Below are 14,700 nucleotides of genomic sequence, written 5' to 3'. Positions count from 1 at the left end.
AACATATCATATAAATGTAGAAGATAAAGGAAGTGTAAAATAACAAAAAGTAAATATAGAAAAAACATCAGGGAAACTCAATAATTCTACTAAATGTTCACTGTATTTCAGAAGACACATAATTCCTTTTACTAATGGAAATTTCTAAAACAGAGTTGTATGATATTTCTAGTATGTGTGGGGGAAAGTCTATTCAGAGCATATAATCACAGTAGAAACACTAACCAACCTAAATTGTCAGAGTATTTATCGTTATTAAGCAGATTTTTTGTATATAAATTAACATTCTAATAAAATGGTTTTTGTTAATTCTGATCTCAAAAGACTAGGTATTTCCCAGATTTAATTAATAATCCTTGAAAAGTTTTCCTAAAAATATATGTAAAAGAAAATGTTTCATAAAAAAGTAACAGAACCAATTCAATTTTTTTCCACTTTTCTAAATTTTAATTATAGAGATGACTTTTTAAGCCTTTAATGACTTTAAAGCTTTTACATATAACAGATATTAAATATTATTAGTGTTAATTATTTAAGACCTCATGAAAATTAATTTAAACTTACCAAATATTTCAACTAGGACTACCAATGTGATGTTATAGAAATATCAATAAAATATTTTCAAATTAATTATACTATTTTTACTTGTATTTAGGTCTATCTATTATACAGCATTATCTATGTATACATCTATTACTCTACTTAAGACTTTCAAAATACTACACACTGGTAATAACATAAAGATATTTTGTTAATCTACACCTCCCATACATTATTCAAGTAAATGACAGTTTTAGCAAAAATATGGAACATATGTAAGTAATTAAAGCAGAGATTAATAACCATTGCATTTATGTTTCTATTTAGGAAACTTTACTGATTTCCTTTATATATTAATAAGCTATGTACTCCCACTTTGTACTTCTTGTAATACAAAAATTTTTTTTACAAGCTTGTGTGTTATTTGTGACAACTATGTCTTTTCTTACCTTCTGCAGATAGACCTTGAACATTTACTCCTCTGGCTGCTAGAAAACTAAGGCAGGCATCAACATTTTCAATCTGTAACATGAAAAGCAGTGAAAAAGCAACTTAGAGGGTTATTTTTAAATAAACAAATGAGCTAAAATGAAACCAGAGAGTAAGATAAAGAAAGAATGAATATTTTACATTCATTTCATACTAGAGATCTCTACCAGAGTTTCACAAGAATTATTTGGGGTAACTGTAGAATGAATATAAAGCTTGCATTGTCCAGTGTGGTATTTACAAACAATTCATAGAGGCCGGATCAAGAATAGCGTTCTTACATGTTAGCAACCCACCTACTTAACATAAATTTGCATTTTGAGCTTCACAAATAAGTCTCAACTAAAGCATCCATACAAGAAAAGACTGTTGCTTATGCAAGTTATAGAATGTTAGGATGTGGGTAATTGGGAGTCAATCAGTGAGATTTGGTAATTACTGCAGAAGGGCTGATACAGCATGAAAGGAAGAAAGTGAATTTTCATCTGAAATCATAGCAAGGCTTTATTTTTAAAACTGTATTTGTATTTCTACAATTGTATATTCCTCTAGTTAAATAAATATAGGTATTGCCTTCGTAATTTAAAAGTGTGATTCCAGGGTGCTGTGCCTGGGTGGCTCAACTCGTTAAGCTTCTGTCTCTTGGTTTTTGGGTCAGGTCATGATCTCACGGTTTATGGGTTCAAGCCCCACACTGGGCTCTGTGCAGACAGCATGAAGCCTGCTTGGGATTCTCTCTCTCCCTCTCTCTACCCCTCCCCTGTTTGATCTCTCTGTCTTTCTCTCCAAATAAATAAATCAACTAAAAAAAAGTGTGATGCCATGGCTTTTAAACAATTAATTCTGATATGATTTCCAGTTTGTAACCATTTAGAATGATATGCAAACAAAAAACATAAAACACAAAGAAACAAAACCCAAACAATTGATTTATGTTACTTTACAGGTTGACCTCAATACTGACCATCATGTTATACAACAAAGTTAAACAGCTAAGAATTTGTAAAAGAGTGTAGGAAACTAGAAAATTCTAGTTCTTTATGAGTCATCTCCCCGGGTTGTTTTGGTATTCCATAAATCTCAGAATTCTAAAGTAAATAGAAGATTTAAAGTTAATCCTTGGCAAGGTATTGTTTTCTGTCATATTAAATTCTCATCCAAATCTATGCATATGGACATACAAAGTTCTGCCAATGTCCTCACTAGCTTAGCTTCCCAGCAAGGTCAAAATGTCTCTTAGAGAAAATAAAAAGAAAAAAAGAGAAATTAAAAATATGTCCTTATAAAATGGACAATTTGCATTCAATTTTAAATGTAATTTTATGCAAAACTAAATTAGTAACATTCAATTAGATATTCTTTGCTTAAAAATGATTGTAGCCAAGATCTATATATTTTCTTTATGTAAAATGATTTTTTTATGAATTTATTTCAAAACAAGTTTTACTAAAACACAAAAAGCAAGTTTTATTGAAACTATTCTACTGAAAAAACACAATAGATTTGAAGTCACTGAGTCCTACATGACCAAACAGACTTTGTTTTGCTCATTAGCATCTCAATATCCAATAATGCTAAGAGGTTGAAATATATTTTACATCCTTTCCTTACATTTCACTTTGCTACTATAAATTAAGATTGTGTAAGGAAGGAATCAAGGAGGAAGGAAAAGAAATGGGAAAAAAAAGGATGTTCTACTGTATTCATCTAAAATGTCTTTTAAACGATTTTTTTTTCAGGACCATTACAAACAAGTAAAAGAAACTCACTGAATAATTACTGTGGTCTAATACTGAGAAAGAGACCTGAACTGAAGATTTTTAAATGCTTGCCCTAATAATCTTGTTGTTAATTCCATAGCAAGTATATACTTTTTACATAAAATAGGAAGATTCCTGGTCCAAACATATGTAATTTACTGCAAAATGTTCACAGGTTATAATCACCTAAACTTCAGTTACTTTTATTAATTAATTCACTGCAAGAACCTCAAAAGGCTAATAGAGTCTATGTATGCATGTATGTATGTATACATACATACATATATATTATATATATATATATATATATTTGTTTTTGGGTGGGGGCTACCATTTAAACCACTTAAAAAACAAACTGGTGCCTGGAGTGGGTATTAGAGACCAAGAACTCATTCAGCATGCACCACAAATTAGAAAGGGAAAATAAAAGGGTCTTAAAAGAGTAGAGAAAAAAAAATATATTGGAAATCTACATACCTTATATATCTATTTATCAGAGGCATTCAACATTTTTGGATACTCCTTTACAGTTATTCATATGAGTACCAACAATTCAAGATAGTTAATTCACTTCTGCATTACAGGTACAGCCGTTAAATAACAGCAACGGAACAATTACTTGAATACTTAATTTCCAGTATGATTATTAAAGCCTACTTTATTATAATGTATTCAATGATACTTGTTTCTATATTCAGACATAGGGTTTTTTGAGACTTTAAGCCCCTGGAACATAGGAACTATGTTTTGTTGACTCATGTAGTTTCAGCAACCTAATATGGTGTTTAGTATCTGATAGGTGCTCAGTGCACACTTAAAGAAGAATAGAGGTAAAAAGGGGTGGTAGCCAGTCCATCCCTGTACTTCTGGAAGAAAGAAGCGGTGGGGTGGCAGGGGGAGAGAAAAGGAGTGAACGGGGAGGAAAGGGGAAGGAGACAGAGAAAGACAGAGGGAGAGAGAGATCATTTGATTCAGAGTCTACAGGTTCAATTATCTTTGGGATTTTTAAAAATATATTATTTCTCTGTGCCTGACTGTTTATATCCAAACAATACAAACCAGAAATTCTGTGGGCTGGGGCTGAACATTGATCAATTTGTTGTCAAATTTTAGCTCCCAGGATCAGCCTACCCTCCTCTTTACAGATTAAGCAACAGACCTCCAGAGATCTCATAAATGACCTCCAGAGAAGATCTCATATAAAGGTGAGCAGAAGAAGCCAATAAATACTTTTTGTCCTCAATTTACATAAAATTCAAGATGTGCAAAAGTAAATAATGAAAACAGAATCAGAACAGTAATGATCTTTGGAAGGGTACAGTCTGGAAATCTGCAGGAGGGGAACAGACATGCTGAAAGTGTCCTTTGTTTTGGTCTGAGTGTGACTACATAGGTGTATACATGTTAAAAAAGCTATCAGCTATATACTTGAGATTAGAGTATTGTATATACTTCCTATGTTTGTTTTATCTCAATTCCTATTAGAGTACTTTACACTTTTTTATGTAGGTTTTACTTCAATTAAAAATAAAAATAAAATGATCAGTCCCTATTCTATTGAAAATATAGGTATACAAGGATAGAAGTACAGAAAATTGATGGGCGGCTGTTGCAGGCAATTAAGTGAATGATAATAGTGTTTAAGACAATGGTGGTGGTTGTGAAGGCTATCACAAGCCTAAACAAAATGATAATTTTCCTTGAATAAATACAAAAATGGACTGCTGTGTGTTTTCTTTATTGAAGACACAAATTCAATGGAAAATTGGTTCATATTTTTAGACGTCAGTAGTTTCTATTCCGGTCCTAACTATCTGGGTATGATGAAGATCAATTTTATAGTTTGTCATTAAATTTAACCTTGGCACCAACACTTAACAATGAATGACAGATTCATTCAGCAACTATTGATTGTTTATTACATGCAAAGAGCTCTGCTAGATGGTGAAGGGATACAAAAGTGAATTATAAAGTCTTTGCCTTTGTGAGTTTGTAAAATAGCTGGAGACAAAAAGAAGATTCATAAATCACCACAACACAAGGCATAATATGATAAATTATAAAAAAAAGAATTATAAACAATACATTATGGCAATACAGAGAATGGACTTATCAATTTTCACTACAGATATGGGAAAGGCTTCATAAATGAAGTATCATTTAAACTTGAAGGCTAAGTCTGATTTTGATAAAGTAGACAAGTATCAGAAGAAGGACCAGGCATGCCTATTAGAGAGACCAAGATCAAAATTGCTCATAAGGATGTTTGAGGAAGTATTATGCAGTTATGTTTACAGAGCTGAATTTGAGCTAGAATTGAAGTGCCTCTGTTGCCCCCTGGATTCTGAAACCACAATATAAAAAGTTAAATAACGGTAAACCAGGTAGCAGACCTAATACTTCAAACTTTGAGTTCTTTCTACAAATGCAATGCATCCCAGTTAGGACATGTCTGAAGTGCTAGATAATGCTGTTATGAATCATACATAGAGAATGTCTAGAAGAATAAAAACTAAATTTAACTTTTGTTATCTCTGGATGGTACATTCTCTTGTGACATGTGATATTTTTGATTAACTACACATCCTATTTTTTCATTATAAATGTGTGCTGGTAGTATCACTATATAAACTAAATAAATGTGATTTCAATTAAAAAAATAGGTAAAATTGCTCAGTGTGAATGAACTCCTGTCCTATCACAGAATTCAAATAGTAATATAAATTTTAGCCAAAGGTTTTAATCATATATAAATTCATCTGGAGAATTTTAAAAAATGCAGTCATGTTTTTGCATTGACTAAAATTCTTAATGTTTATTTGGATTCACTTACTTAACAATTAATTGTTCATTGAATGTGTCTGAGTCCTTAAAAACATACAGTTTTATAGGAGAGAGAGGCAATTCCAATGTAATGCAAAAAAATGTTATGGTCAGAAAAACAGAGACTTCTGGAGAAGCATGAACAAGGGCTTATTCCTGACCAGAGGTCAGATAGTTAGGAAAGGAGAAAGTTATTAGTAACTAAGCCTTACCTAACCTAGTTACAAAGATATCTTCATCTGAATTTGCCATTACTATACCATTTTATACGGAGAAAGATGTTATTCAGAGCATTAAATTGACAAGCTCAAAGTCACTAAGAGAGAATATATCAAAACCAGAGCCCATGTCATTAACCCTCACATTTTTCTCCTTAAAAGGAAGACTGAGCTAGTCCCTGAAAGGTTAAGAAGCATTAACCAAATAAGAGGAAATGGTATGAGGTAAATCCAAGGAAGGAGCGCTGTCGGAACTGGCCGTGGTTGAGAAACATCATAAGTCAAGGGCTGACAAAGAATTTAGAATAGCCGAGAATGCTGACAGTTAACTTCACCTAAATCTTTCTTCACAATTTCATTGTTTACCAATGTGAAAAAAGGCTACTCCAATAGCCGATACCCCTCTATCAGTTTCAAGATTCAGAATGGGAGGAAAGATCATGCAGAAGGGACTCCAGGAATAAGCACCTTGAAATCTGGAGAATCTGTGGCAGGAGACGAGGCCATCGAGATAGACAGAGCCGTGTTGGAAAACGCCTCCCATGCCCTGGTGGGAGTCTGGGCTCATCTCAAGGCCCAGGGAACTAATGGTGTATTTTAGGCAAAAAGAAAGAAATGCTCAGTGTTGCTTTGAAGGCATGATCACACAGCACATACACAGATTCATTGACAGTAATAAAACTTTCACACATCATTTTCTACTTATGCTCTCTCCAATGCTCTCTGACTTTTCAAAATTATACTTAGTGTATTTCATTTTAAAATGTCATTTTTAACATATTGCCTTCACAATATACTAGGCAAAAAACTGCATTTGGAAAAACCCTACACTACATGTCAAGAATGGAAGCAGGGAAAATGGTGTAGAAGCCACTTGTTCCTCCACTTCTCAATGATCTAGCAAAGGGAGCTCATACAGAGTTTTAAGCACATAGGTTATTTACTCCAAATGCAAAACCCTTTTCATCTTCAGAATCAAATCCAGTAAATTTTATATATATTTTTTCTATTCAATAGAGACTTGGAAAGATGACGTACTTTTAACAAATTTTCACCATTAAAAACTAGAAGAGCCAGAATTCAAATTCAATCCTGTCAGTCTCCAATGAACTTGCACTTTCTACCACACTAAGCTTTCTACCACTATAATTTAGACATTCATTTAAAAGAAATTTTTAGGGGTGTCTGGGTGCCTCAGTTCATTAAGCATCTGACTTCAGCTCAGGTCATTATCTCCTGGTTTGTGAGTTCAAGCCCTGTGTCAGGTTCTGTGCTGACAGCTCAGAGCCTGGAGCCTGCTTCAGATCTGCATCTCCCTCTCTTTCTGCCCCTCCGCTATTCAAGCTCTCTCTCTGTCTTTCAAAAACAGACATTTATTAAACATTAAATTTTTTTAAATTTTAAATGTTCATTTACTTTGAGACAGAGATAGATAGATAGGGGAAGAGAGAGAGAGAGAGAGAGAGAACGAGCGCATGAATGGATGAATGGATGAATGGGGAGGCACAGAGAGAAGGAAACACAGAATTAAAGTAGGCTAGAGGCCGCTAGCTGTCAGCACAGAGCCTGACACAGGGCTCAAACTCAAAAACCGCAAGATCATGACCTGAGCTTAAGTCAGATGCTAACCCACTGAGCCACCCAGGTACCTCCAAGTGATTTCGACATTCTGACTAAGACATTTCCAGCCTCTGATTCAAGCTCTACATGATTGACAGGCAGCCAGGACATAGTGCCTGGCACAAAATAGGTGCTCAACAAATATCTGGTTGAATGTAAAAATGAAATTATGTAGTATGAAGGTAAAGACAAAAAGAGTATGCAAAATCCACTTGTTCTACACAAATTCGAAGTTCACAAAGTTTAAATGCTTCCAAATTAATTCTCAAATATACAATGTACTTTTGTATTCTGGCATATTAATATACAGAATATCTGATGTGGCCACAGGCCAAAGAACACCGGCAGTCACCCGTAGTTAGAAGAGCAAGGAATGGATTTCTCCTATAGCTTCTGGATGGAGCAAAGAACTGCTGATACCTTGACCTTGCAATACTGATTTTAGACTTCTAGCCTCCAGAACTGTGCGAGTTTCAATTTCTTTTGCTTTGAGCCACCAAGTTTGTGATAATTTGTAACAGCAGCCAGAGGTAATTAATACAATTATCTTTTCTAAAATTTTTATGCTTATTTTTGAGAGGGAGGGAGGGGAGAGAGAGAGAGAGAGAGAGAAGGAGAGAGAGGGAACAGAGGGGGAGGAGAAGAGAGAGAGGGAGACACAGAATCTGAAGCCGGCTCCAGGCTCTGAGCTGTCAGTACAGAGCCCAACATAGGGCTCAAACCCATGAACTGTGAGATCATGACCTGAGCCTAAGTTGGACACTTAACTGACTGAGGCACCCAGGTGCTCCATCAATACAATTTTCGACTCAACAGAGCAGCAGACATCAAAACTTTAGCAAGGCTAAGGGTGAGCAGGGATCTGTGTGCAGGCACATTTCCAGGCCTTGCTCTCTGGGTTTTGTTTTAAGTCTTTGGGAAGGGGAGGTAAAACATACAGTTTAATTAGGTGCCTCATATCACTGCAATGCTAACCCACAAGCTTCCCTTTTCCATTTCAAGTTACTGTGTGTTGTGGGATAGGGAGAAGGGTAGATGACAGTCATTTTGTTTCACTCTTCCCTTTGTTCTTATGTGGAGTGGTCTGTGATTAGATGCAAGGAGTCAGTTTATTAACTAAGCAGTAAAGTATAATAATTAAAAGTTTTTCAGTCAAGGGGGCACCTGGGTGGCTCAGTCAGCTAAGTGTCTGACTTCCGCTCAGGTCATGATCTCACGGATCGTGGGTTCAAGCCCCATGTCCGGCTCTGTGCTGACAGCTCAGAGCCTGGAGCCTGCTTCAGATTCTGTGTCTCCCTCTCTCTCTGACCCTCCCCTGCTCACACTGTCTCTCTCTCTCTCAGAAATAAATAAAACATTAAAAAAAATGTTAAAAATTAAAAAAAAAGTCAAGTAAAACTGGGTTTGCATTCGAGTTATGGAGTTTATACAATGTAAGAAATTGGCAGTTTTTACTCTCCTGAAGTGTCTGTTTCCTTATCCATGAAATGGGATTAAAAATATTTTCCACATAATATATGAGGATTAAAGATGTTTATAAAGAGCCCAGGTCCATAGTAGGCATCTGTGTATGTGTATATGTGTGTCCATCTACACATACATAGATATATCTAATATATATTATATTATATCCTTAGTAGAAATGCTTTAACAGAATCTATGTGTGTAAGTATGATTAGACAGATGGATATGCATAGTGTATATATATAATATCCATATATATATATAAGTATGGATATAGATATGGGAAATCCATTAGTATTTTATCAGATAAAAACTATTTTTCTTCAAAATTCTATTCTAACTGGCTTGGTAACTAAAGAATAATGAGCATTGTTTAATTTTTTTATAAATATAAAATTATAAAGATTACATCAGTATTCACTGACCTGAAGATATACTCTGTGGGTTTTAATGAATTCTTACTTTTCAGTTTCAGAAAACAAAACAAAACAAAGAATCTTAATCTTTTACTATGAGGTTGTAAAACAGTTCTAAACTTAAATAATGCTTACTTACATATAGGACTAAAGTTACATATAATAATTATTTGCCAAATGCATAATTTTACCACAAACCTATACACCATTATTTATCTCACATGCCCACACCCTCTCCTAAACTAACCAAAGTTTATATTCTTTCCACGGATAGGAAAAACAAGTATGGTACTAAAGAAAAATAATTTATATTACAAGTTTGAGGGTAGGGAAGAAAGAGGAACCAAAACATTAAAGAAGAAAGTGAGAGATAGGAGGAAGAATAGAAAGAGGAGTGGAGAGGCTGAAAATCAAGACTTTAATTCTTCTGTTAAGCTCATTTATTAATAAGTTTAAAAGCAATCTGGTCTAGACTCAAATAGATAGGAGACCAAACACTGGTTCTTCTACAAGGAGGCTCAGGGAGACCCCATTCTTCTGCAGGTTTGCTGCGATACTAAGTAAAAAATGTAAGCCGATCATCTAGCACAGAACCCAATACACATGGCTGACATTTAATCATTAAGGTCAATCAGTAAGTGATGCTAATATTGCTGAACACTGTACAATTTGGTTTCTTTGATATGTCACAAAATGTTTTGCTAGGTTTGAAATACAGCTAACACAATCAATTGGGCGATATGATTTTTCAAAGGCATTTCATGTATTTTTGTCTGTGTCTATCCACACGTGTCCGTTTAACTGACTTTATACTAAAATCATTTAAATATAATTCATAAAACAATTACCTTGGGCATGTCTACTGATTTTCCAATAATTTATCTCATTCACGATAAACTTTTCAAATGATTATACTGAGATCAGATGAGTAAGAGTCTCCCTATTTCATTTCCTTTTTCTCTTTTTATAGAAGTTACTTTTAGAGAATTATTTAATCTAATAGGTTTTTAAATAAAAATATTACAGTTCTTATTAAAGTGGTCTCATATCTCTGTATATTATTTGCCAAGCTACTGGTGTTTAAAATTATTCTACTGTTATGTCTTTTACCATTGATTACTGTAAATAATAATTTGAAAATTGTTTTAATTTTTTTTTTAATTTTTGAGAGAGAGAAACAGAGTGTGAGCAGGCGAGGAGCAGAGACAGAGGGAGAGACACAGTCCGAAGCAGGCTCCAGGCCCCGAGGTGTCAGCACAGAGCCCGAAACAGGGATCAACCCATGAATGGTGAGATCATGACCTGAGCCAAAGTCCAGTGCTTAACCGACTGAACCACCCAGGTATCCCTGTAAGTGGTAATTTTCTAATAAATTTCAAGAAGGGGATTGAAAACCACGGAGCAGTAAGAACTTTTGAAAAAGACTAGATTTTTGAAGGTAATAAAAACTAAATTTATGAAAGGATTGTTACAAAATATGCTATCTAATACTAGGTATGATTGTACCTTGTATTTACTGGGTTATTGGCCAAGTGGTAGGAAACCTTTAACAGTATTTAAGTTAAAAGTATCAGGATAAAGAACATGCTAAATGTTTAAGAAAGTGGTTGATATTCAAATATATAGTTAAAATATCTACTATAATTCACAATGGTTATTATATATGCATATGCAAGACTTACTAATTTTCCTCAAATAAAATTAAAAAGTATATATAATATTCTCCCCTAAAAGAAAGAAAAACAAATTACACAGAATCCAGAATCCAATTCAAAATTATTACTTTATTTTAAAAAATTCTTTGTTAAAAAATGAAAGGGGTGCCTGGATAGTTGGTTGAGTGTCTGACTCTTGATTTCGGCTGAGGTCATGATTCCAGGATCTTGGCACAGAGCTCCAGCCAGGTTCTGTGCTGAACGTGGAGCCTGCGTTAAGATTCTCTCTCTCCCGACTCTTGAATGCTGACAAAAACTGAGAACTGATGGATGTGGGGGGGAGGGGGGATGGGCATGGAGGAGGACACCTGTGGGGATGAGCACTGTTATGTGGAAACTAATTTGACAATAAACTATTTGGGGAAAAAAAAAAAAAAAAGATTCTCTCCCTCTGTCCCTCTCCCCTGCTCTCACACTCTCTAAAAATTAAAAAAATAAAATAAAATAACTTGTAAAATTAGTTATGTTATTTCAATTCCTTTGTATTTTTAAAGTTTATTTCTTTTTGAGAGACAAAGAGGGATCGCACATGTGAGTGGAGGAGGGGCAGAGAGAAAGAGAAAGAATCTGAAGCACTGTCAGCACAGAGCCTGATGCGGGCAGGGCTCTATCCCACGACCTGTGAGATCATGACCTGAAATGAAAACAAGAGTTGTATGCCTAACCAACTGAGCTACCCAGGAATCCCACTTTATTTCAATTTCTATTTGTCCTACTAATAGCACAAACTAATTTAAATATTGATATTCATGAGAACATTTAAAATGTGTATTCTATAATATAAATTATATTAAGTTAATATAATATATATAATATATATAATATAAAGTTAATGCAGAAAAGCATTCTTTTATTTTCAACATTTATTTAACTTCTTTAATATTTATTTAATTTTGGGTGAGCGTAAGCAGGGGAGAGATAGAGAGAGGGGCACAGAGGATCCAAAGCAGGCTCCATGCTGAAAGGCTGACAGCAATGAACCTGATGAGTTGGCTGGAACTCATGAGCTGCAAGATCAGGACCTGAGCCAAAGTCGGATGCTCAACCGCCTAAGCCACGCAGGTGCCCCAACATTTATTTAATATAATGGCAGACCAGACAACTCCCATAAAAAATATAAATCTCATGCTATTACTGTTCTTCATAAATTAGATTTAATATAATTTAGGAAATATATTTCTTACCTTACTATGAATAAATATACTTTTAAAGAGCTATATAGAGTTAAACCCCAAATATCTCTCTAAAATACTGAACAGGAGCCAGGGTCTTTGGTGTTTTGTTAATCAATCTAGCAATTCAGAGTTCTATTGGGCTGATTTTCTCACTGCAGAAATGACCAGAGACTGAGCATTCACTGAATATTCTTCCCGGGTCACCCAGTCAGAAAGATTTCCAGTGACTACTGTTTCCAACTGAACAACCCCCTGTCCAATCCTTCCTGTTATTTCAATTCCTTCATTTGAACTTTAAATGCTAGTACATAGAGCAACTTCTAGAGGCACACTCAGTTTTAAAAATCATCAAGAAAAAAATTTAAAAAATCATCAGAATATTCTAATAACTTAAGTATAAATTTCCTAGTGCTAGGTAGTTTATGCTTTTGTTCCAAGGTATGAGCCTCTATGAAAACTACAAAGTAGAAATTTCCATTTAGCATTTCGTTAGAGATCAGAGCTATATTTGTAGTAAAGCATTTGTCTTCATTAAGCTATCTTTTTCCAGCCATTCCAGAAGATGAACAGTTTCAAAAATGGTCGGGGATCATGTGAATGGACTAACTTAGCAATATTCCACTCCTCTGAGTCATACATAGTGCTAGAAGCCTGCAGTGTGCCATTTATAAGGTTTTATTAAACCTTTAAGAGCATTCCAATATTTTATCTCTTCCCTATTTGGTTAGAAGCCTCATCTTCTTATCTTACCTAAATAGATCCTTTAAAAGAGAACCAATTACAAGCAGTGACTAAAATAATTAAAACCTTAAAGGACAAAAGACTGATAAAAGTACCAAACATTTTTAGCGGGAAGAAGAGTTTCACTGTCCAGATAAGTGTAAACTATTGAAATGGAATAAAGGTGCCAATAAAATACATAATGGTATTTTTCTGGAAGTCACAATGCTGTGGGACTGTGAACTGGAGAATTAAGGGAGAATGAACCTATTTTCTCTCTCTTTTTTTTTTTTTTTTTGGAACAAAAAGGGGTAAGAGGCATAGGGATAAGCATTCCCCAAATCACCATCTCAGAAAACTTTAAACAACATGTTATGTTCAAAGGAAGACTGAAAGTTGTGGCTGAAATCAGTTGAGCTCTTACCGTGAGACAATGGGAGGAGCCGGCAAAAAGGAAGGGCAAGCTGTGAAGCACATTGGTCAGATCCTCAGCTATACCGTAGAATCAGAATTTTTGCCTACTTCACATAACCACATTTTCTAATCCCTCTACAACATTTGTGAAGATCCTTAAATGTAATGGTCTATTTTAAAATAAAGGAAAATTTGTCTTCAAAACAACTTTTCCCCAACGTGTCTTACATTTTTGTCTAAGAACTTAGCACTTGTGTTTCTGCATTTCAAATACATGTTGGGCATTTTTCTGCTATTTTTAATCTGCTAGGCATTCTGGACATTCCTAGTATTTATAGTTTACTAATTTATTTCCTCGTGTAATCTCACCAAAGTGTGGCATGCAGCATATATTTTTGAATTCTGATACCACCCACCTAGAAATTACTCAACAGGTGCTATCCATATCAGGAACTTCATCTTTGGGTACGGTTAAATATAGTGTCAAATAAGCTCCTTCAAACTGAGTTCTGTTTTTCAGGATGTGTTTAGTCTCAGCTTATTAAGAAAAAATAACTATGACTTGGAGACTTGGAATAAACATGAATCAAAATCTCTCAGAAATTATGCTAATAAATCGGTACAAGAACAAGTTCATATTTCTCTTAAATATGTGTTCTTTGGCCCATTTGAAAGAATTACTGGTAAATTTTCTTCATCTATTTCAAAACAACATAATGATTTTTTTTTGTATTTTAAGGTAATATAATTAGAGAATCTCATGGAAAAGTGCACATTATTATTCTCTAATACTCTGAAACTATGTTATGATGAATTCCTTCAATTTCTATTTAATCTATTTTCAGATACCCACATTTCACACAATCATATCCCCTTGTGACGTGACACAAAGGAAAATGTACCCTCATTCTTCTCCCATGTTAAATCTTCTACAAAGGGGGTGCCTTAGTGGCCCAGTCTGTTAAGTGTCCGGTTTCAACTCAGGTCATGATCTTGCAGTCCGTGGGTCTGAGCCCCTCGTCGGGCTCTGTGCTGACAGCTCAGAGCCTGGAGCCTGCTTCAGTTTCTGTCTCCCTCTCTCTCTTCCCCTCCCTTGCAAGCATTTTGTTTCTCTCTCAAAAATAAACAAACATTTAAAAGCTTTTTTTTAAAGTCTTCTACACAGACTTTAAATTTATTCATTTGTCACTTGCTTTAGGATTTGGCATCATTTCGGGGCGCCTGGGTGGCTTAGTCGGTTAAGCGTCCGACTTTCGCTTAGGTCATGATCTCGCGGTTCGTGGGTTCGAGCCCCGCGTCGGGCTCTGTGCTGACTGCCGGCTCAGAGCCTGGAGCCTGTTTCAGTT

General features: G+C 34.8%; 1 protein-coding gene across 1 annotated transcript in view; it reads right to left on the bottom strand.

Annotated features, from left to right (window-relative positions):
* Positions 1 to 14,700, bottom strand: part of NAV3 (neuron navigator 3) — a 366,296-nt gene that overhangs the window by 243,356 nt on the left and 108,240 nt on the right. Inside the window, exon 4 of the mRNA XM_039235544.1 lies at positions 990 to 1,062. Coding sequence (XP_039091475.1) covers positions 990 to 1,062 — 73 coding nt within the window. The remainder of the gene's footprint in view (positions 1 to 989; positions 1,063 to 14,700) is intronic.

Source organism: Hyaena hyaena, unplaced genomic scaffold (genome assembly GCF_003009895.1).
Source record: "Hyaena hyaena isolate Hyena2069 unplaced genomic scaffold, ASM300989v1 scaffold_99, whole genome shotgun sequence".
NCBI classification, from domain to species: Eukaryota; Metazoa; Chordata; class Mammalia; order Carnivora; family Hyaenidae; genus Hyaena; species Hyaena hyaena.
The sequence above is the reverse complement of the archived record's forward strand: the minus strand, read 5'-3'. Positions and strand labels throughout refer to the sequence as shown.